Source organism: Catharus ustulatus, chromosome 2, assembly GCF_009819885.2.
Source record: "Catharus ustulatus isolate bCatUst1 chromosome 2, bCatUst1.pri.v2, whole genome shotgun sequence".
NCBI classification, from domain to species: Eukaryota; Metazoa; Chordata; class Aves; order Passeriformes; family Turdidae; genus Catharus; species Catharus ustulatus.
In genome coordinates this window covers 17,648,322-17,668,466 of record NC_046222.1, presented here as the reverse complement: position 1 = coordinate 17,668,466, position 20,145 = coordinate 17,648,322, and the positions used below count along the sequence as shown (strand labels likewise).

Below are 20,145 nucleotides of genomic sequence, written 5' to 3'. Positions count from 1 at the left end.
CTTTCTGGAATCTGTACAATATTGTGGGAATCAAAAAAAACCCATACAAACAGGCAACAGTGGGACTATGCACTTACACTGAAAATGATAGTCCCATAATAAAGACTGCTGGTTCAAGGATAATCAATGCAGCAACATGGGCACACAGAAAACGCACATTGCAGGTAAAGCAAAACTGTCTCTGTAGGGAACCATGAGAAAAAAAAGATCAGATTCCTTAGTTCAGCTCTGGAAATGGAATAAAAGCTCTTAGTTTTAGAAGACATCATGTAATTAGATTTCTTTACAAGTGAAAAAAGGTTGTTTTCTGAAGGAGGTTCAAAATAGAGGTTGAGCCTTTTAAAAAAAGCCCACATCACAACAAAACTTCCCAGCAGGGTGATCAGGAACTAAATTGAAATACAAAAAAGCAGAAAACTATTAAAAACAGAGGTACCTTGGCAGTAGGCAGCTCATACTACATCCTTGTGTTGTGAAACAGAGAGGACACACATCTTTCCCCTCTGATAGATGCAGATGAATGCTACCTCTCTGAAGTGTAATACAAAAAAGAGAACTGCTATCACATGAAGTGCCTAATGCCAAGTTTTAAATATATTTGAATAAAAATCTTATCTACAGATTTTTGTCTACATTCATGTCATCTTTGCCAATTAACTTTTTGCATCTACTTCAGCTCAATCCAGCCCCACTTTCTGTTTCCTTCTCAGCAATTTCTATGTGGCGTTTTCTCTGAAAAAAACACATCTCTCACTTGTGTGACTCAGCTCATGCTTCTATACTTTTCTCCATTTCTCTCTTTCTCCATCCCTTTCTTTCCAGGACTCTGTTGCTACCAGTGCTGGGTGCCTATGGAGATCTGCCCCTGCTCATTTGAGTGGCAGGGTGCAGCTGTTTGGCAGGACCAGAGGAAGCACCATTGCTGGCATTGCCATGTCCCTGGCTTTAGAGCATGGTTTCCTTCCCTGTATCCTACCATCTCCCCCAGTACCTTCCAACCCCATGGGCATGTGGCCACTCATCATCTGCAGCCAACTTCAGAGTCCATTTCTGTCCCTTAAGGTGGATGCAACTTACCTCCCAGCTCAGGTCTGGGTGAGGTGGTTTCAGAGAGACTACCTAGACAGCTCAAATGAAAGTCATTTGCACAAGACACAAAATTTTGGAAAGAGAAATCTGTCCTCCCAGAAGAGCCAGAACGGCCTATCCTAGTCAGAAAATTTACCTATGAAGGCTTTCAATTTTAAGGGTTTTTGCTTTTTTGTTGTTTGCTTTTTTGATTTTTAAGACCCATACTATTAGGTTCCAGCCATCACCATCTTCTCCCTATGGACCATTCTACAGTTTTCTAATTATTTGAATGAGTGTTTAGCTTCTCAATTTTACATTTCTTCTATGCATGATACAAGGAGGAAGACCAAGCTGACCATTCTTTCTTTTATCTTCTTCAGAGTGTAGCTTGCTTTTAAGAGCTGTACTTCTCTCCTTTATAAACCTGAAAGATTTTGCCCCAATGAGACAAATTTCTTGTAGGACACAACCCCCTAATCTGAGGCAAGAGGAATCACAAATTCTTGCTAACTCAAGCGTGGGAAGAGAGGTCATTGCTGCTTTCTGTGGTGTTTAAACCCTGGCACTACTGTGGGACACAATTGCTGAATTGTTCTCTCGTTGAAAACACTGATTAAGCACTGCCCCAACTTTGCTAGTTTACAGCCACATTCCTTGTGTGCCTGCTGCTGTAGTTCTACAAAAAATTAACTCCTTGAGTTTTTGTATAGCTTTCAAACTGAGAAAGAAGGCAGTGACCATTAAAACAATACATCCATATGAACCTATTATAGCTGATTTCTTTTTGTAGTACTGCTTCATTATTCCTGACATGGAGATTATGAATATAGCTCAATGATACACATCTTGGTGATGAGAAAGTCAACTGTGCTTATCTTAGCTGTGCAGAGCCCAGCCTAGCAGGTTTTTTTTTGTTATTAAACCAGTTACAGACGTAATTTTGTGGGTGCTGTTAGCCACACATGCTACAGTGAGCCCATATCTATAAATAACCAGTAAACCATGGATAATGAAATAACAAGTCCTATCCTTCCCACAGAACCATTTTTAGTGCCGTTCCTTTAGTTTTAACGATTATGAGAAGCACTCTGAAATACCAATTTTACATTTTCCATTTGGAGTCCATGACTTACCACGAGGACCCACTGCTGAAGCTGTTATTTTCATCAAGGTTTCTGGCTGTTGAAGAGATGCATCCTCCTTTGTCAGGAGGGTAATTCAGGAGTACTTTCTTTTAGTAGCTATGGTGAATTCACTGATTTTCTTAAACTCTGGATGGGCAAGAGCTTGGGCTGCACCTTGTCTGGTGGGCATCAGGGAGCTGCAAGTGGGACTAACAATCCCTGCTGCTGCTAACCTGCAACTTTTCATTGGAGTTATTAGAAATGAAAGGAAAGAGTCCTCTCATCCAGGGAAAATCTGAGAGGCCAGTGGAATGTCCTGACTCCATCTGGGAGAACTAAGAAGAAAAGAAATCACTGAACATTTCCATGCTGATAAACTAGATGGGGGTATCCCCAGAAATCTTCATGTTAATAGTGACAGATCCAAATAAACACTCACCCCAACAATGTTTTGATGCCACAGGCTGTTTTCATGAGGGATTTCAGCTTACACAAATTGGATTTTTCCAGTTAATAATGCTACATTTAGATCCTCGAACAACTCTAAATCCTGGCTTCCTGTTTTTATCTGCCTACACAGCACAGCTATTTGCAAGAAATTTGAAATAATTTTTTATTTTTTTCCTACTAGCAATACAATCCCCTGAGTGAAGCACTTTGGAAAAAGGAAGGCCAGGCCGATAGAGTCATCAGCAGACATTTAAATAAAAGACGAGGCTGTCTTCCCTAATTGGTGCAGTAGTTTTGGTTGGAGACGTTTTCCTTCCTGGTGCCTGAAATCTTTCCCAAGGTGAGCAGAGACTGAGCCATGGGCATCTCCTAGTGGCCTGGGCTCGCAAGACAAGGGCTTGTGTTCTTGCTAAAGAGGGTGGTGATATTTATGTCCAGTAATCCCTGTTCCAGTGCTTTTCTGGGACACTGGAGAGGCTTTGTGGAGAGACACCTCCAGGGGCTGCACCTTGTGGCTGCTACTGCCAGCCCCCTCTCGCTGCAGTGAGCAACCAACCACATTTATTTATTTATTATGTTGTTTCTGTCCAGTTGTCAGCTCTGTTTCTGATGGAGAATGAATCTCTTGTTGAGATTTTTAACTACCTTTTCTGCACTTTTTCTCCATAGCTGGCATTTCAGTTCCACAAGGGTTTTAATTAATGTACAAAGAAGGGATGAGACACTATTTCCTCCTTCCACTCCTTGAACATTTATTCACATCTCTTTATACTTGTGCCTCAATTTTGTAAATTTTGCTTTTTCTTTTACATTTTGCTTGTTTCTTCTCTCTCCTCAAAAGCTGTTAGCTACTTATTCCTGTCTATTCCTGTTTTTTTGACTGCACTTTTCCCACTCCATTTGTCAATTCTTTCCATTTATCTTCTTGAAGTAACAAAATTTTCTTTCTGATCTATGCAAAAATTGAAGTCTGCCTTCCTTCCACTACCTAGCTTTGAAAATTTTTTTTATAACAGGTGAATAGGGAAGCAAAACATTGTATAACTCTTTTGCAAGCATTCCAAATAAGAATAAAAATGGCAATGACAAAAAAAGAGAAGAAAACCAGAAAATATTAATTGTAATTGTGCAAAAATGCAGCTCTGAACAGAATTTATTTTAGAAATGGTGGAGAAAGTAATTTTTAAAGAGGTGAATGAAGACAAAAGCATTCACACAGCCTACCAGTAGTAAAAGGGGAAAACCTGAGGGTTTTAAGGCTCTCATCCAGCCCCACCTACAAGGAAACAAACTCATTTTTGAGATTTTTGAAGAGCTTGTCAGTAGGTGGGTCATTCTCTGTCTGGAGTGACCTTGACATGTTCTCAGGTGCTTCTGCAGGGACTCTCTTGAAGACAAAACATGACATTTATGCTCATGATGTACAAGAGCTTGTGTCAGGTTTGCAGCCTTGGTACTCTTGAAATAGAGTACTTGAAATAGACTGTGCAGCATCATTGTAATTGGGAAAAAAATGTTCAGATTTCAAAGAAACCTCTCACAGAAATTACCAGGTTATCTAAATACAAACATGGGTGAAATTCACATGACAGCACCTGAAGAAAGGGTATAAATCAGAGCTAGTGAAATTTGGGAAGGGCACTTATTACTGAAAAGACTTTTCATGACTCACCAATTTAAAGTACACATTTTGATTTAACATCCCATCTAAACCAAGCATGGCATAAGTACTTTTCCTATTATAATCTTAAGATTAAAAAGAACTAGCAACATGTCTTTATGTATATAATTCTGAAACAGCAAGAGCATGGGGAGACAGTAAAAAGTAATCAGATTGCTTCATTTGCATAATCCACTTAACACACATGTTCTGTTCAAAGCTTCAGTGATGGGTTTTCAGATAATAAAGTGATAGAAATTTGAATATTTAAAGCATAGCACTTTTGTCATCATAGAAATTGGAAGCTGACAGAGTAATCTTCAGCAATTTCAGCTTCAGGGGGAAGTGTGCAGACAGCTAAGTTTGTTGTTTGCTTGGAATCTCACTTCCTAAAATCTAAATGCATCCATGCTACAAGAAATTTAATCTCAAATTCTTTTCCTCGTCCACTAATGTCATAGATCTGGCAGTGATTTTTACCACCATGGCAGCAGAGAAAATCTGATCCTCTAGCAAAGAAAATTAACATGAAGAATTCGAGGTGGAGTATGTTTGGAGGGGACAGGGTGAAGAAAACATAAGAAAACTACTGCTGAAATTTTCATCGTCAAAATAAAATGACATTATGGCTTTTTGTATCTGTATGTGTTATGCCGCTTCAGAATCTTGATTTATATTAGTATTTTATCATAAGCTGGCTAAAAAATATCTTCTGATAAGAAAGATAGTTTCCACTGACTCAGGTAAGTTGTTTTTCCCTTGATGTATAAGGCAGGGCAGAGAGACTTGTCCATCTGACTTGGAAAGAGCTGACTCATCTTGAAGTATGATCTTTTGTCTCCACTGAGCATAGAAAGGAATCTTGAGCTGGATTTCTGCATTAAGACCAGACTCCAGAAGACAAATGCTTTTCCATTGTACTCTGCCTGAGCCATGCTCTTGTTAGGAGAGTTGATGCAGTCAGAATGACCAAGAATTCTATGAAGATACTGAGAAAGCCATGCCAAGCCATAAAACTCCCAAATGCATTTTTCTTGGCAAGCTGGTATAGCCACAGTTCATTCTGCTTGTTACGTAAATCGGTTCCCTTAGCCAGCCTGATGCCCCACAGAATGACTTCACAGGAAACAGAAATTACAGCAGATAAATATACACATCATGTCGAACTAAACAGATGCAGTGTGAATGCCAAAGAGGAAACTTATGGAAATCCTGGCACGTTGTTTGAGAGGTCCTGTTTTTTGTTTGCCACAGGGTTTTCAATGAGGCATTTGCAAGACTTTATTCAAGGCAAGAAAAGAATAAAACTGAGCTACAGCTTATCTAGATGCTATATGTTGTATCTGAATCATGTAGCTACACTGTTGCCATTTAATCAAAAATAGATTTTTAAATTAGTATTTAAAGGGAAAAAGTAAAACATTCAGATAAAACATTCTGGTTCACTTGATTCATTTCCCTAAGTGTTTAAGCCTTTCCAACTACTAAATTATACAAATAGATTGGGTAGAAATTAAAACTTGCCAGCCGTTTTTCTGGGAATGGAAGCCCCATTCTTCATCTTATTTCCATCTCCAAATGGATATAGACTATACAATCTTATGTAACTGACAATTCTAAATGTGCCATTCCTGTTCTGCCTTCTAAGTAACTTTGCCTGGTCCTATTGCTGCAGCTGAGCAACAGCTCAATTAAGAAAGCACACAATAAAATCTATGCCTCAGATTAGAAGTAGCTAGTGGAGGATTGTTACAGCATCCTGCAGAACAGGAAATGAATATCAGATATTTAGTGGGAACACATTATTAAATAATGAGATTTTAAGCCTAGTATAAGCAGTTTTACAGTGGATTTTATGAAGCCCTAAAGGCCAAATCATTGTTAAATTTCATTAAAATGGGGGGAAGACTTCCAAACTGATAAAAACCTGAAGCATCTTTTTTTCTGTCTAACATGGAACATTAATTAAACAATCCCTTTTGGGAATAGCAAAACAAAAGCCTAGACCCATACAATCTATGTCTTTTGTCCCCTAAGACCCCAAATGCTGGTACCCCAGCTCCATCCTCTATTTTCTATAGGCAAAAGGAAACAAGTGCCTGATCATTTTGTCAGCCAACTGTTGCCTTAAACAATGAATAAAAGCTTATTTCTGCATGAATGGGGCATTCATTCTGGGTGTGTCTCTGCTACACAGCTGCCAGATTTTATGAAAACATTAGGAACTGATTAACTGAAATGCCTACTCTTTGAAATTTGGCAGAAATACACTAATTGATTAAAAAGTTCTGGGGATACCAGAGAAGGGAATGAGATATTGATTAGTAGTAAGAGTCAAACTGATGTGTATATAATCTGACAAGTTTAAGGCTTACATCTTAATATTCCTCAGATAGCTTGAGCAAACTACTCCATGGGTGACAAGCTACTTGTAGTAGGAGAAGAACAATTAGGGAATTTTAAAATACCAACAAACCAAAATATGTTCTCCCATAAAATAAAAAGCCCAAATACCCAAAACCCAAAGCTCCCCACACTTTTCAAGAGCACTGAAGTGTCAAGGGCTTTTTGTAGTACACAAAAAGCTGTTAGGTGAGCTTGGACATTGTCTGTGTGCGCTGTCTGGGAAGGTTAGCATTCATAAAGCTTTTCTGGGAAACTTAATGCATCAAATTAACAATTTCTGCCAGTCAGGTTTCATGTCTGTAGACTGGAAGTTTGCTCATCAACTGCAATTAGCACATTTATTGAGTTAGGTGGTACCACTTAATCAAATTTTGGTATGTTTAACCATCTGGTAATTGGCAAGGGGAAGAAAAGAGCATGTGAGGACCCTGATTTTATAGGAAGAGTCCTTGAGGATTGTGGAAGAAAGAATTACATAATTCCAAAAATGCAAGTGGAATTTGGAGTGGAGATGGGTATGCAAACACAAGAAAACAGTGTAATAGAGGTAATGTTGCATGTAAAAGCGCACAAGGTACCTTATACTCTCAGGATTTTCTGAAACAAGTATAATTAATTCCATAATTAGTAATAGAAAGGCATTGTCTAGAACAGAAAAATGTCTGGGGCAGTTATCATTGTTTGGACCAGTTTTAACCTGCTGTTAAAGTAATTTGTGTAATGTAATAACAAATTTTTCATTACATCTCTGAACTCAGTAAGATAAATAATGTGGGTAGAGAATACTAATGCTTTATTGGGTTTTTTTTGGTATTTTTTATACCAAGATGGGCCCTCTGTTCTATTAGCTGAAAGCTGAGTTTGTATTATTGAAAATTCAGCCTAAGCCTAATTTCTGTGACTTTTTTAGAAATTATAGATGGATCACTCCTTTTGTCACATTTGGTAGAAAGTGTTACCTTGGCTTAAGGGGAAAATATCTCTGGATAAGTCTCATGGATGGAAGGAACCTGTATGGAATAACAAAAGGCAGCAATGCATCTAACACCTGCTGGACATATCTTTAGCAGGACCTATGTTGTTAAGCAGTAAAATTGGGATGATGCATCAAAACCCCCTTGGAAAAAGGGGATCGACTGATACTGAATTAGGGCACAGAAGGTGTTCAGAATGAATCCTGTGACAGAAGGAATCTTACTGTGCCTATGTTGCATAATCTGAAAGCATTAATACCTATGGATCCAGCTGAACACTCACTGCCTTCGAAAGATTTTTCAAACATTTATATAAATAAAAATTTCAATTATTAATGCACACTGAAAATAATAATAAAAATCTTGTTTTCAAAGATAAGAAACCATCAGCATGTATTAAAATAACTGTATGAAACTTTCAAATTGGCAAAATGTACTGGGAGCAGAGCATTCAGCATTGTTTTCCAGCCGCTCTTTTTATCTGCTCGGAGGTTTCTGTTGAATCACTTCCATTACCTCTGAGTAGGGAGCTTGAAGCTCTCTGAGACATCCCTGAGTGCATCAAACGATAAAGCCACAAGAAAGCCAGGAAGTCAAGAATGAATTCTTACCTTATTCATGTCAAATGTGTGGAATACTTGTTCAACATAGCTGTTAGCTTCAGGAGTAAGTCCGTGTAGATCCAGGACATGTTTGAATTCATGCAGGCAAAGCTGTCCAGATGGGCACTCCTTCATAAACTTTGTGTACCAGTGGTGAATTTCCATAGCATTGATGTCATCTGCTGATCCAGCAGCACCCATTGCATCAAACATACCAGGTAACCTTTTTCAGTATTTGTTCATCCAAATGTTGATTCTTGCTTCCGAACAATGATCATTCAAACACCAACTGTGCCTTTGAGAGCTACTTTAAACCTCTTACAGATCACTACCAAGATAGACCTAGTAAATATAGCACCCTAGAAAGATTACTGGCACCCAGTTTTAGTAGCCTTGGTTTTAGCAGCTAATTACAGTCTTTGTGCACAGTCAGTCCTCAGAGCCTCAGATGAACTGATTATACCAGTTCTCATCTTGCACTTGCATCTGTGGTGCTAAAGGTATTTCAACTGGATGAATATTGAAAAAGCAACATGCAAGAACTTTGAGGGTAGTTTCTAAATCTTCATTTTAATAATTTATGAAGTTTTAACAAAAACTTAGAACCATTTTAATACTTGGATGCATTTCGTGCAGCTGCCTTGGAGAAAATGACTTCATTTTTTTTATTTCTGTATATCTGGTGATCCAAATCTTACCTTACAGGTCATAACTACAACACGACCTGGATAACCTGTAAAAACTGAAAGTGATTGTACACTAAGCACCAAAAACTTGTCTTTAGACAGCAGGTTCTACAAGCATCTGAGTCTCCTGTAAGCCAATGTTGTCCTGAAAATTGCTTCCCCACTGCCATTGCTCCTTCAATCCCATCCTTTCCCTTCCCTTAGGCCAGCAGAAGTGTTTGTGGTTGCACTTGGGAACAAGTGTTAGAACAGATCCAGGCAAAAGCTTGCAGTAAGTTTGAATACCAATAAATACAGCTAGCTTTAGAAAACATTGCTTGCATTTTTGCATTGCCTGGTGTCACAATACTGGGTTCTACAAGAGAACAGATAAAGTGAGGGTGGAAAAGGCTGGTCAGCAGTATGGGGGGTGCAGGACTACTGCTTCTTCTGCTTCAGATTGTTTGTGGAAACTTGCAGTGTCGTAATGGCTGTGCTGTGTTGCAGTACATAGCAGAGCACAGGTTTACAGCATTTAAGCCTACAGCAGACACTATGGGGTGCAGTAGTTAGAGACTAAACTGGTAAAATGTAAAAATACAGCTGTCATACCTAAGGCTACTGCAAAGTTGATGTCCCACCAGTGGCACTGAAGTGAATCTCACCAGAGGAGGGTGAGCACCACTCCAGCAGCTCTGCTCTGGAGAGCAGGGCACAGTTCCATTTCCCTCCAATGCCATGCAGCTGCCTGAGATGAATTCTCCTCTGGGCCAAGGCTCCTGCTTGCTCAGCTGCAAAAGCAGTGTCCACAGCCAGGAGAGACAAATGTGGTCTCAAGACAGTGAAGGAACTGAATGTCCTACTGAACTGTTGGACATGTTGTGAGACCTGGTTTTCAGTGCCAGGAGTGATGGGCATTGTGGTGGTACATCCATGGGGTGTGCACTGCTGGCAGCACTGATTTACCAAAATATGAGTATTGGTCTAACACCCATACTCAGCTGTGACAGACAAAAGACTCTCTAACAATTTAAAGTTAGAAAGGATATGTTTATTCAGTGCTGGGCAGCAGCGTGGGGTAGCCCCCTAATACACAGTGCAAAATTACAGGTGGTCACAGTGTCTATTTATTGACAAAAGGTTCAAACAAATACATATTCATAATACCAGCCCCTCCCATCCCCTGCTTCCTATGGTAATTAGCTTGAATAGCTATTAAGCATGCGTGGTTGGCTTCTTGAATTAAGTCTGGGGTCGTTTTTGTGGGGAGGGGTCTTAGAAGGAGGAAGTAAGGCGAGTCTTCCTTGCCCTGACCTTTTCTATTAATGACAATACAAATGGCTTTTGGGGCAACTCCAGTTTTGCAAAGAATGAGTTTCTGGTTGCAATTGTTTGGGTTCTTTGGACCTAACTACTAGTTTCATCCTTTCCCATTGCAAGCACAGCTAAGCAAACATAAATCAACAGGCAATCAATTATTTAAGTTTCAGGTAACTATCTCAAGCCCAGTTTCTTTTAACTTTTAACTAAAATCCTAATTTCTTTAAGATTAGTGTTTCAGAACCAGCTGGGCAAGCTGGCCCTGATACATAAGGTTTAGGGCCATGGCATGCAGGTTCATGTGGTCCTCCAGTATTTTTAGGCAATTAAAGAGCTGTGATGTGCTAATCGTGTAAGATCAGAATTGCAAGATATTTTTCAGAAAGAGTTACAAGCCTTCAGTGAAAAAGGGCCACAAGCTGGGCTCTTGCTGGAACAGGCTTTCAGCACATATTTGCACCTATGTTGCATAAATCAGAGTGGATCCAGTCAGGGTGATGCTGCTGAAGAGGGAGAGAAGGGAGAAAAAAGTGTACATGGATGCCTGGAGGACTTCAACGGAGGCATATACTGTAGTTATCATTAAAAGGTGATATTTTCCTGATCTCTACTCATTCCTTGCATCACTTTTAACAGTCTCCCTAGGGAAAAACAGCTGCCCACTGATATCCTGTCAGTTATAGGATCAGGACCTTCAACAGTGAGAAGCAGCAGGGATTTTTTTTATGAAATACTGAATAAAACCAGAATCTGAAACATGTGAAGTGGTATTTGGAAATATGTAACTTCAAAATATCCCTAGCAGGCAAAGAATGCCATATTTTTAATAACAAAGAACAGCAAGCAAAAGAAAGGTAGCTTAAAATGGCAATCTTCAGTCTTTTATTGTTTTTTCATCAAATCTAAATTTTCAATAGTTAGGAATTCGAGATGCCAACATAGAATTTCCCAAGTGTATATCTACCAAATTTCTTGTTCAATGAAAAGAGGAAGTTTTAAAACACTCAAATATTACTCAGAATTCTTCCTCTTCCCCACCGCCTGCCCTCCAAAATAACAGCAGCGTTCAAAGGAAAAAATCAAAGGTTTGAACCACAGATTTCAGAAACCATAGACAATTTTTTTAGTAAATAAGGTGGCCTGCAATTGGTTTTGTACATTTTCATTTTCAAACCTTCTTCTGAAAAAAAGCAACAGCATAAATAGGAATATTAAAAAACAAGCCTTCTCATTCCCTGAAAATATGCATATTTCTTTCATATGGCATGGAAGACTCTCCAAACTCTGTTGTTATTGTCCTTTGGGAAGACAAGTTTAAAATGTCAGAAAATTCTACATTTTATTTAAATAACTCTTCAAGATAATCATCAAGCTATTCTAAATTATCTATTTGATGAATCTGAAAAAACCCATCAAATTTTAAGGTGGAGCATTTGAACAAATAAGCATGACATGCTTATCAGCAAATGTCATTATTTAAAAAGAATTAAGAGAAAATACGACAAGACTTGAAGAAGCAGGGCAATAAACCAGACTAAAATGGAAACATGGAAGCTGGAATTAGGTGTGAGTAGGAGAAGAAGCTGCTTTTCAAGGAGTTCTTGGCCATGTTCCTGCTAGAATAGCTTTGCTGAGGGATTATAGTGATGAAGTGCACACAGATTAGAAGGGCTATGCTGGCAGCACTGTTCTTTTTAGCCATTTAATATCCTCACTTTCACTCTGAGGAAAAGTTCCTTCTCTATTTTAAGCCCAATTTTCTCAGACAAGCAATAGCATGTCCACATCCACATCAGCTGGGGAGTAGATTTTTTCATGTGTACTACCGTCCAGCAAAGTCCAGGAGTAGAATGGGGGAGAATGTAGAAGCAGAGAACTCTCCTAGGTCTGCAAGCTGTGAAATACAAAAGGGAGGAAAGGCAGATGGAAAAGAAAAGCAGCACCTCTCAGAGGGAATGACAGGACTTTGAGAATAGAGATAGAAGGCAAGGCACTTCAAGAAAGGATGAAAAAATTATATATTAAATTCTGCCATAAATGTGAGGCCTGAAAAGAAAAAACTGAACTTATGCATTACAGCAAAAACCAAAATTTAGTTCCTATGGCTTAAATCCAGCATCAAGGGTTGCACACACAGAAACCTATTGCCCAAGCAGTGTCTCTATTAAACAGGCACATGTTTATTTGCCTCTGAATATGATTGTAAAGAACCACCCAGGTCACCTGGAGCCTCCTAGTCCTGTTCCAGATGGCACTTAGACCTTCATATTTGATGGTAGGGACTCAAGGCTACTAACATAGGTTATGAGATGAAAACCCTTAAGGGTGTGATAGACTGGATGATGTCATAAAATATAGGGGAAAGTTTAACGAAGCATTTGAAACTTAAGAATTGCAGAAAATGAGGACAATATGATCAGGACAGAGAAATCCATATCTGTTATAGGGAGAAGCTTCAAGAGACTAAACTCTGACCCCAGCTTTTCCCCAAAGCAAAATTCACACTAAGTCTCTCTCATTGTTATATATTAGCACCATCAGTTTCTGCAAGCCACAGAAATAAAAAATTTGGACTTAAAGATGTAGGAAGACAGCACCATTTAAAAGTTTTATCTGATCCCCTTACTACAGTGACAGGCAATGGTCTTATCTGTAGACATAAAAACCAGAGATCACTGAAATGAAAAGTCTTATTTTCCTTTAACCTCAAGGCAGCCTTTCTGGAATTCTCTGAAACATTTCTGCAAAATTATTTGAGAAAGAAATAGATTTCTTAAAAAAGAAAAAGAGAAGAGTGTTTGTGCAATTATAATGTGGAAATGATTAGCACAAGGTGGTATGGAGGCTAAAAGTAAATATGAGTTTAAAAGAAACCAGAAAAATTCAGGTAGGAAAAGCCCATTTAAGCCATTTGTTGAACCTCTTCTTTGAAAGAGTGGCCACAGGCTGCTGGAAGCAGTGAGGGTGACAGGGGTGCCTGTTCCCCAGGCATGTGCTCCTGGCTTTTGCCAGAGAGAGGAGAGTGGACCTGAGTATTTTAGACCTGTCTAATGAAGTGTGTCTATTTTTGTACCAGACGTGATCCAGAGAGTGTTTAAATGGCTTGCCTTTATCCAGCTGGTGGTCAGACTGACTGAAGATTAAGAATTTTATACAAATTATGGTATTCTGAGGGTCCTGTCTTAGATGGATGTCTGAGTACAATGCAGGAAAACCCGATTTATTTTCTAAATTGTGTATTTATCATAAAAGTATTCATGCAAATTATATTTTCTCTACAGTTTCTATTCGCATCTTCCTATAATTTTCTTTCTCACACAGGTTATTGCTTCTTTATTAAGACATTTTCTGATTTAATTTGCTTGTAAGCTTCTCAATGTGCTTGTATGTGAAAATACACAACCCTGAATACACAATAATAAACCTGTAAATTAGTGCCTTGTTATTGTCTTAGGTTCTGTATCTGTTTTCTTATATGACAAAAATACTTATGCAGAAATCTGTCTGCTACCAAAGTTATGAAACATAAAGGGACCACAAGGTTCTATTGATAAAAACTAGAGAACAGATTGTTGTGATAGCCTACACTGAGGAGATGACTAGATGGCAATTCAACTTTAATTCTTCCTCTTCTCTTTTTATAATTAATAATAATAATTTCTTGTGACTCTCAAGCTTCTTTAAATGCCTTTTAAAATTAGTTTTGTAGGTGGGTTCTGAAGTGTTGTGAAGGTTACTTAAGTAATATTCTAATGCTGTTAAAGCCCTTTATAAAGTATTAAGGTGACACCATAATCTTTCTGGGACTCTTACACAACACACACTGCTCTGTATTAAAATAAAAAAAAACAAACCAGCCATCCCCTTTCCTACTTAAGTAGAAAAAAAACAGATATAGGACAAATAAAACTTATTTATTCTTCAGAAGGATAGTAAATATAATAAAATTCACCAAAGGGAATTAATGAAACAAATAATATTTGGTAAGTGATTATATAAACTCAATTTGAAGAACATATATACCATGCTTACACCACCTTGCAATGAATTCTGACATTTAATAAGTCCCAATTTGATTTGATAGCAGTAATTGCATGTAATCTGTCAGCCCTTCCCTGGGAACTGAGTCTGGGATTATGTAGGTGACAAGATTAGTGCAATGAGAGAAGGCAGAGGAATTCATGGCACACAAAGCATCAGAATTCTCTCCTGAACCAGAGGGACTCAGTGGGAAGCACGAGCATGTTCAGGTCCAGTGCAACAGGGGATAACTATATAAACTACCAAAGATCCAAAGATGGATATCTGTGCTCCCTGTGTGTGTATCTGTGCTTATAGCTAAACATGCTACTAACTCTGGAAGCCCAGAACCAGCCACATTTTGCTTCATTTGTTAAATAACAAGAAATTAAATAGATGTAATTTAATGTAATTTACCCTGTGAAAGGACTTCAGTAATTCTACCATCTTTCCCCTCAGACTACTAAGTTTTCCTTGAAAAGCTATGCTTGCAGTTCACAGCTTTGCTGCAGTTTGCAAGCATAGTCTGCTTTGTGGATATGGCAATGGATAGAATTTTTCTCTTTCATTTTTAAACAGTATGAGATCTTTTAAATCTAAACAGAGCATTTCATTTTATAGCCTGAATATAGGCAACCTGAAATTCCTATTAAAATATATTTTCAGTGAGAACTACTGTGAGCTCCTATAAATATTGATCAGCATGTAGAGAATTACAGGCTAGTAACTCACCATGGTTAATAATCCCTAACAGAGGATGTGCAAAGAGTGGCCTGTAAGGTCCATCCATGGTTTGTGCCATGTGCAGCAGCAACTGATGTAGAATGGACTTGTGTGATTCCAGTAACTTACTTTGTACCATATCCAAAACCTTTGGCCAGCCATGATGCCAACTTTTTACATTAGTGAGTTCAGACTGAAAAAACCTGGTAATTTTTGTTACTCCTGTATTTTTCTGCCAGAAGTACCCTGAAGAGTTGAGAGCAAGGTATAGTAATGGCATAGGACAAAGAAAACAAAAAGGAAAATAATATCTTTTTATCTTACTGTCAGCATTTGATATTACATCCTGAGAGGCAATGCACAAAAATAAAACCAGCATGGAATTTAATTTAAAAGAAAGATGCATGAAGGTCTTTCAACATTTTATAGTTTATATTCCTCAAGAGGAATTTTATCACCACTGTGCTATGCAGCTCTGAATGTGCTCTACAGTTGTCTCATGCTGCCACAGCAATCTCAAGGTAGTTCCTGGCTGCTGTAATTCTTGACAAACTTTCAGATATGAAAAAATACCAACAGGCACAACATTTATTTGAGTGTTTTTTTAAACAGGGTATTGACAAAGAGTTTTGCTTTGTGTTTTCAGTCTGAAAAATTGATAAAAGCAGACGTTAGAGAACTTAAACTGAGAAGCTGTGTGTGCTCTGTAAGAAGGCACAATTCCAGTGTATTTAGAGGAGGAATGCACGTGCTTAATCAGCACATGCAATTAAAATAAAGGCAAGGAAATCTGTTAGAGTTTAGAATGCAAAGATCATTGTTTCCAGACATTTTTGCTGATCTATTGCAGACTTCTTTTTATCGCTTTTAAATTGTCTTCATCATCATGGAATAGGTCTTAATATCAGCATTCACTATTAAATCACTTGAAGTCTAAGCTCTGAAAAATTTGACTCAGACTTGCATTCAAAATTTGAAAAGAAACTAAGGGGAAAAAACCAACCTGGGGCTCCAAAACTATCTGAAGGTTTAATTTTATGAAATGTGCTCTTGAACTTAAGAAGTGGGAGTTTCATATTCTGTTTGTGCGACAAGCAGCTTCCCCTCAGCTGTTGGACTAAGACTGTAACAGACTAGTTTTTCTTCTATCACAATTCTTAAAAATCACCATGCTGATACGATTTGTCTAGAACATAAGATATACCTCTAAGAGGAATTCCTCTGAGTCTGAAGCGTTACTCAAAATTACTCCTTGCTTTTGCATTAATGAGTTTGAGACCAATTTTCCAGGCTGTTAGCAAAGAAATGAATGTATTCACCCCCATTAAAAAAAAAAATCACAAAAACCAGTTAAATGAAAAAAATTCTGTCTTCATTAATCTTTTGTTAGTTTTGATTGCCAAAATATTTTGCAACAATAACTGCAAGCTAAAAGCTTCAGCTAGAAGCTTCAGGTTTTCTAATTAGGCTTGGGCTCTTTGTCTACTTCACATAATTTAAGAAACCTCTTTGAAGTATTAAACATAGTTTTGTTAATAAATTCATGAACATAAATAAAATTATGCTCTTTTTTTCTTGGAAAGAGTATCCACAAAGCATTGTAACACCTATTCAGTAGCATATCTTTAAAGAAAAAATTTTACATGGACATAGAATGATTTCATATGTTTAAGAGGAACCTTATTTAGAAAGAAAAAGAATTAGTATTTACATTCACAAAGTATTATATGTGTATAAAAGGAGTAAAAAAAATTGTAAAGAAGAAACAACTGAAAAAAAGCTAATAGAGAAAGGAGAGAACAGTAATTAAATTTAGGAAGGTATAGAAGCCCCAGCTGGGCAAATTAATTCTTTATCATCAGCAGGTGAATAATGACAGTTGGTTTGTCCTCTTATGCCTTAAAGGTGGTGTTGGAATATTTAAAAATTATAAGTCTGCAGTACTGGAGTAAAAGGCCAGGACAATGGATAAATAGGCCCTCTAGTACTATCACAAGTTTTGTACCCTTTCATCTGAAAGGAAACTCAAAAGAAGAAGGGTAAAAGGATGTTTTATACTCTAGAGCACTTCCTAGAAAAGTTTAAAAGCCTGAGGTTTGTTTCTATGGAAAACCTCTAAGAATGTGAATGTGCACTTTGGACAAGCAGCTGCTGGCATCTCCCAGTAATATAAGCTCCCAGTAAGAAGACACAGGTGGTGAACATTCCTTTAAGTCAGCATAGGACAAAACATGAAAAAGTCTCTGAAAGAAAATTCCTGTGTCCTTGATGGGGAAGCAATTCAAACTTTGCATGCAAATATCTGATCTTTACTTTTCACTTTAAAGGTGTCTGAAAGCTTTTAATTCTACATTGAATTAGCAGTTTGAAGAAGCTGCAGGAAAGCAGCTTATTGATGGGAACAGAGTGAGCTGCATCTTCTCTGAATGTCTTCTGAGTTCATTGTACAGCTGCACAGTTGTAGAAACAATTGGGTGGCAATTTATCCACAGAGGCAGAACATGGCAACTAAATACATATAACTTGGAGTGGTAAATAATGAAATAATCAAGCTGAGTAGGGGTACTTACCCAGAGTGACTCCTCAAGTGTAGCAATTTCTGTTGTGATTGTGGTGGGCTGTCCATGGCCAGCTGCCCACCCAACTGCTCTCATTCCACCTCCTCAGCAGAACAGGGAGAAAAGATGAAAAAGCTCAAGGGTCAAGTTAAAGAGAGGGAGTTTGCTTGCCAATTACTCTCATGAGGAAAACAGACTTGACTTGGAGAAAATTAATTTAGTTTATTCTCCATTAAAATAGAGTACTAACAGAAAGAAAAACAAGAACTCAAAGTCCCTCCTTTTGACATGCTCAACTTCACTCTCTCCTTCCTGACTCCTCTACTCCCTCCTTCCAAGCAGTGCAGGGAATGGGGGCTGTGGTAAGTCCTTAACAGCTCCTCTTTGCCTCTGCGTTCTTGTCCTCTTCTGTAGGGTGGCTCCTTCCCATGGGCTACAGCACTTCAGGATCAACCTGCTCCACCATGGGCTCTCCAGGGACCATGGCTCCTTCAGGGATGTTCACTTGCCAAAGTGTGGTCCTTCCCATGGGCTGCAGTGTGGGTGTCTGCTCCAGTGTGATCTCCTGCAGGGAGAACCTCTGCTTGGATACCTGGAACATCTCCTCTTCTGACCCTGGTGTCTGCAGGGCTGCTTTTCACACCCTCCCCTCACTCCTCACTGACTGTGCAGCATTTTGCCCTTTCTCATGTGGACTTTTCCTGAGGGGCTGCTGTCGTGGCTGCAGGGCTCAGCTGTGCCTTGTGGCCAGTCTGGTGGGATGAGCTGGAAGTGGCTGTGCTCAGCATGGGGCAGACCTCACCAGAGCCACTCTGCAGCCCCCCACCAGCACCCTGTACCACAATTTCAGTGCAGCTCAGAATGGAGACAAAAGCAGACCCTGTCTGCAAGGAAAAACAGGAGAAACCAATCACTTCCCATACAAAACTCACTGTAAAAATTGTGACAATGCCACAGTCAGGGTCACCATGGTTTTCCATGAAGCAGGAACTCTGCATTCTGAGTGAATACAATCAGGGAGCTGTTGGCTCCCAGACTGCAAACACAGATGTGAGATCTCCAGGTGTGCAGGCAAGCTGTTCTCTTAAGAGCCTATGTTTGGAAAAAAAAACCCAACAGCAGATCTCTGAGAAGTTCAATGACAATAAAAGCAAAGACACATCAGTGATGAAGATTTCCAAAGCACCATGGCCAGGAAAGCCAAGTCTTGGTCACTCAGTCAGGACACCTTCCTAAGAGGCTTGTGATACAGCTATCCCCTCAGACAGTGGAGGGAAACAAACTGTGTGCAGCAAATGGAAGCAATGCTTTTAAATGCCACAAGGCTTTAACTTCTTGTAACTCAGGGCTTTTATGGAGAAAGATTAAAATCATACATACAAAGTGTGCTTATAAGACTTCAGTGCAAACCATTCCACTAGAAGAAGTAGCAGAAAATGCCCTTAATGGGCAGTTTCTAATTTAGTACACTTTTAAGTAGCTGAAAACTTCTCAATTTTATGGTAATTAATTCTTGTTTGATTTGGTTTTTTTTTCCCAACCAGCTGTATAAAGTGAAACCAAACCATCTGGCCACCATAGTGTACAATTTCCTCTGATTAAAATTAAAGAACTGGACTGCAGGCCAACTCTTTTTGCTATCCCATGTGTCCTCATACTGTATCTGTACTATGTGACACCATCGATGTGTCTTCCACACGGTGCCAGTAGTAGTACAGAAAGCTTTTTTATTTTAATTTTACTTCAATGATGGAAAGAATCCTTGTTTCAAAAACCAATTCCTTTATTTTAGATAAGAAGCTGCAGCACAGAAGGAGATTTGTCTTGGAGGTGCAGTAACAGCATGCTGGTGCCAGTGTGTGTGCAGATCTGACCCCTGACTGAGTCACTTGGCATCTTGGGGGTGAGCTTCCCTCCCCCAACTCTGTCTCCATCCGTGGAAGGGATGATAAAGAGCTGCCTTCTGCTGTGGGGCTGCAGCAGCTCCCACTGGACATTTTAGGGTGTATTCACTCAAGGCTCTGCTTGCACAGTGTTTTGGAGTTTGGCAAGGAGAGTAGGAGTAACAGCAGAGAAAAGAGGTGAAGGAAGAACTTCTTTCAGACAGAATATTAGTGTTGCCTAATCTGCATTGCCTAATAACTCTGCTTAAATTACTAAATGTCTTAAGATGGATGCAAAAGCAATCAAGGATGTAATTTCAATAAATGAAGTACAACCAAAATCACAAATAGAGGCTAAACACACCTAGAAACTGTACACAAGCTTGTGAGAGATCTTGCCTTACACACTGAATTATTATACCACTGTGCTCAAGGGAAGTCAGCTTCTTGCACGCTTAGTGTTACCTGCAACAAGTCTGACCCTGGTAGCATTTCAGATTCCTGTGCTTCTGGCCTTAAGGTTGTTATATTTTCCCACAGAACAGTATTGAAAGCTGGGCTTAGTGCATTTCTCCCTATTGGCAGAAAAGTCACCTTGGGGAGCCACTGGTATTTCTGGCAATTTTATTGGACATCTGCTCGGTTTCAGGCACATAATAATGACAAGGCTGCTATGTCATGCTTATAAC

At 38.9% G+C, this 20,145-nt stretch overlaps 1 protein-coding gene across 1 annotated transcript in view; it reads right to left on the bottom strand.

Annotated features, from left to right (window-relative positions):
* Positions 1–8,488, bottom strand: part of GUCA1C (guanylate cyclase activator 1C) — a 33,784-nt gene extending 25,296 nt beyond the window's left edge. The window contains exon 1 of the mRNA XM_033052609.1: positions 8,297–8,488. Coding sequence (XP_032908500.1) covers positions 8,297–8,488 — 192 coding nt within the window. The remainder of the gene's footprint in view (positions 1–8,296) is intronic.
* Between the last annotated feature and the right edge of the window lie 11,657 nt (positions 8,489–20,145).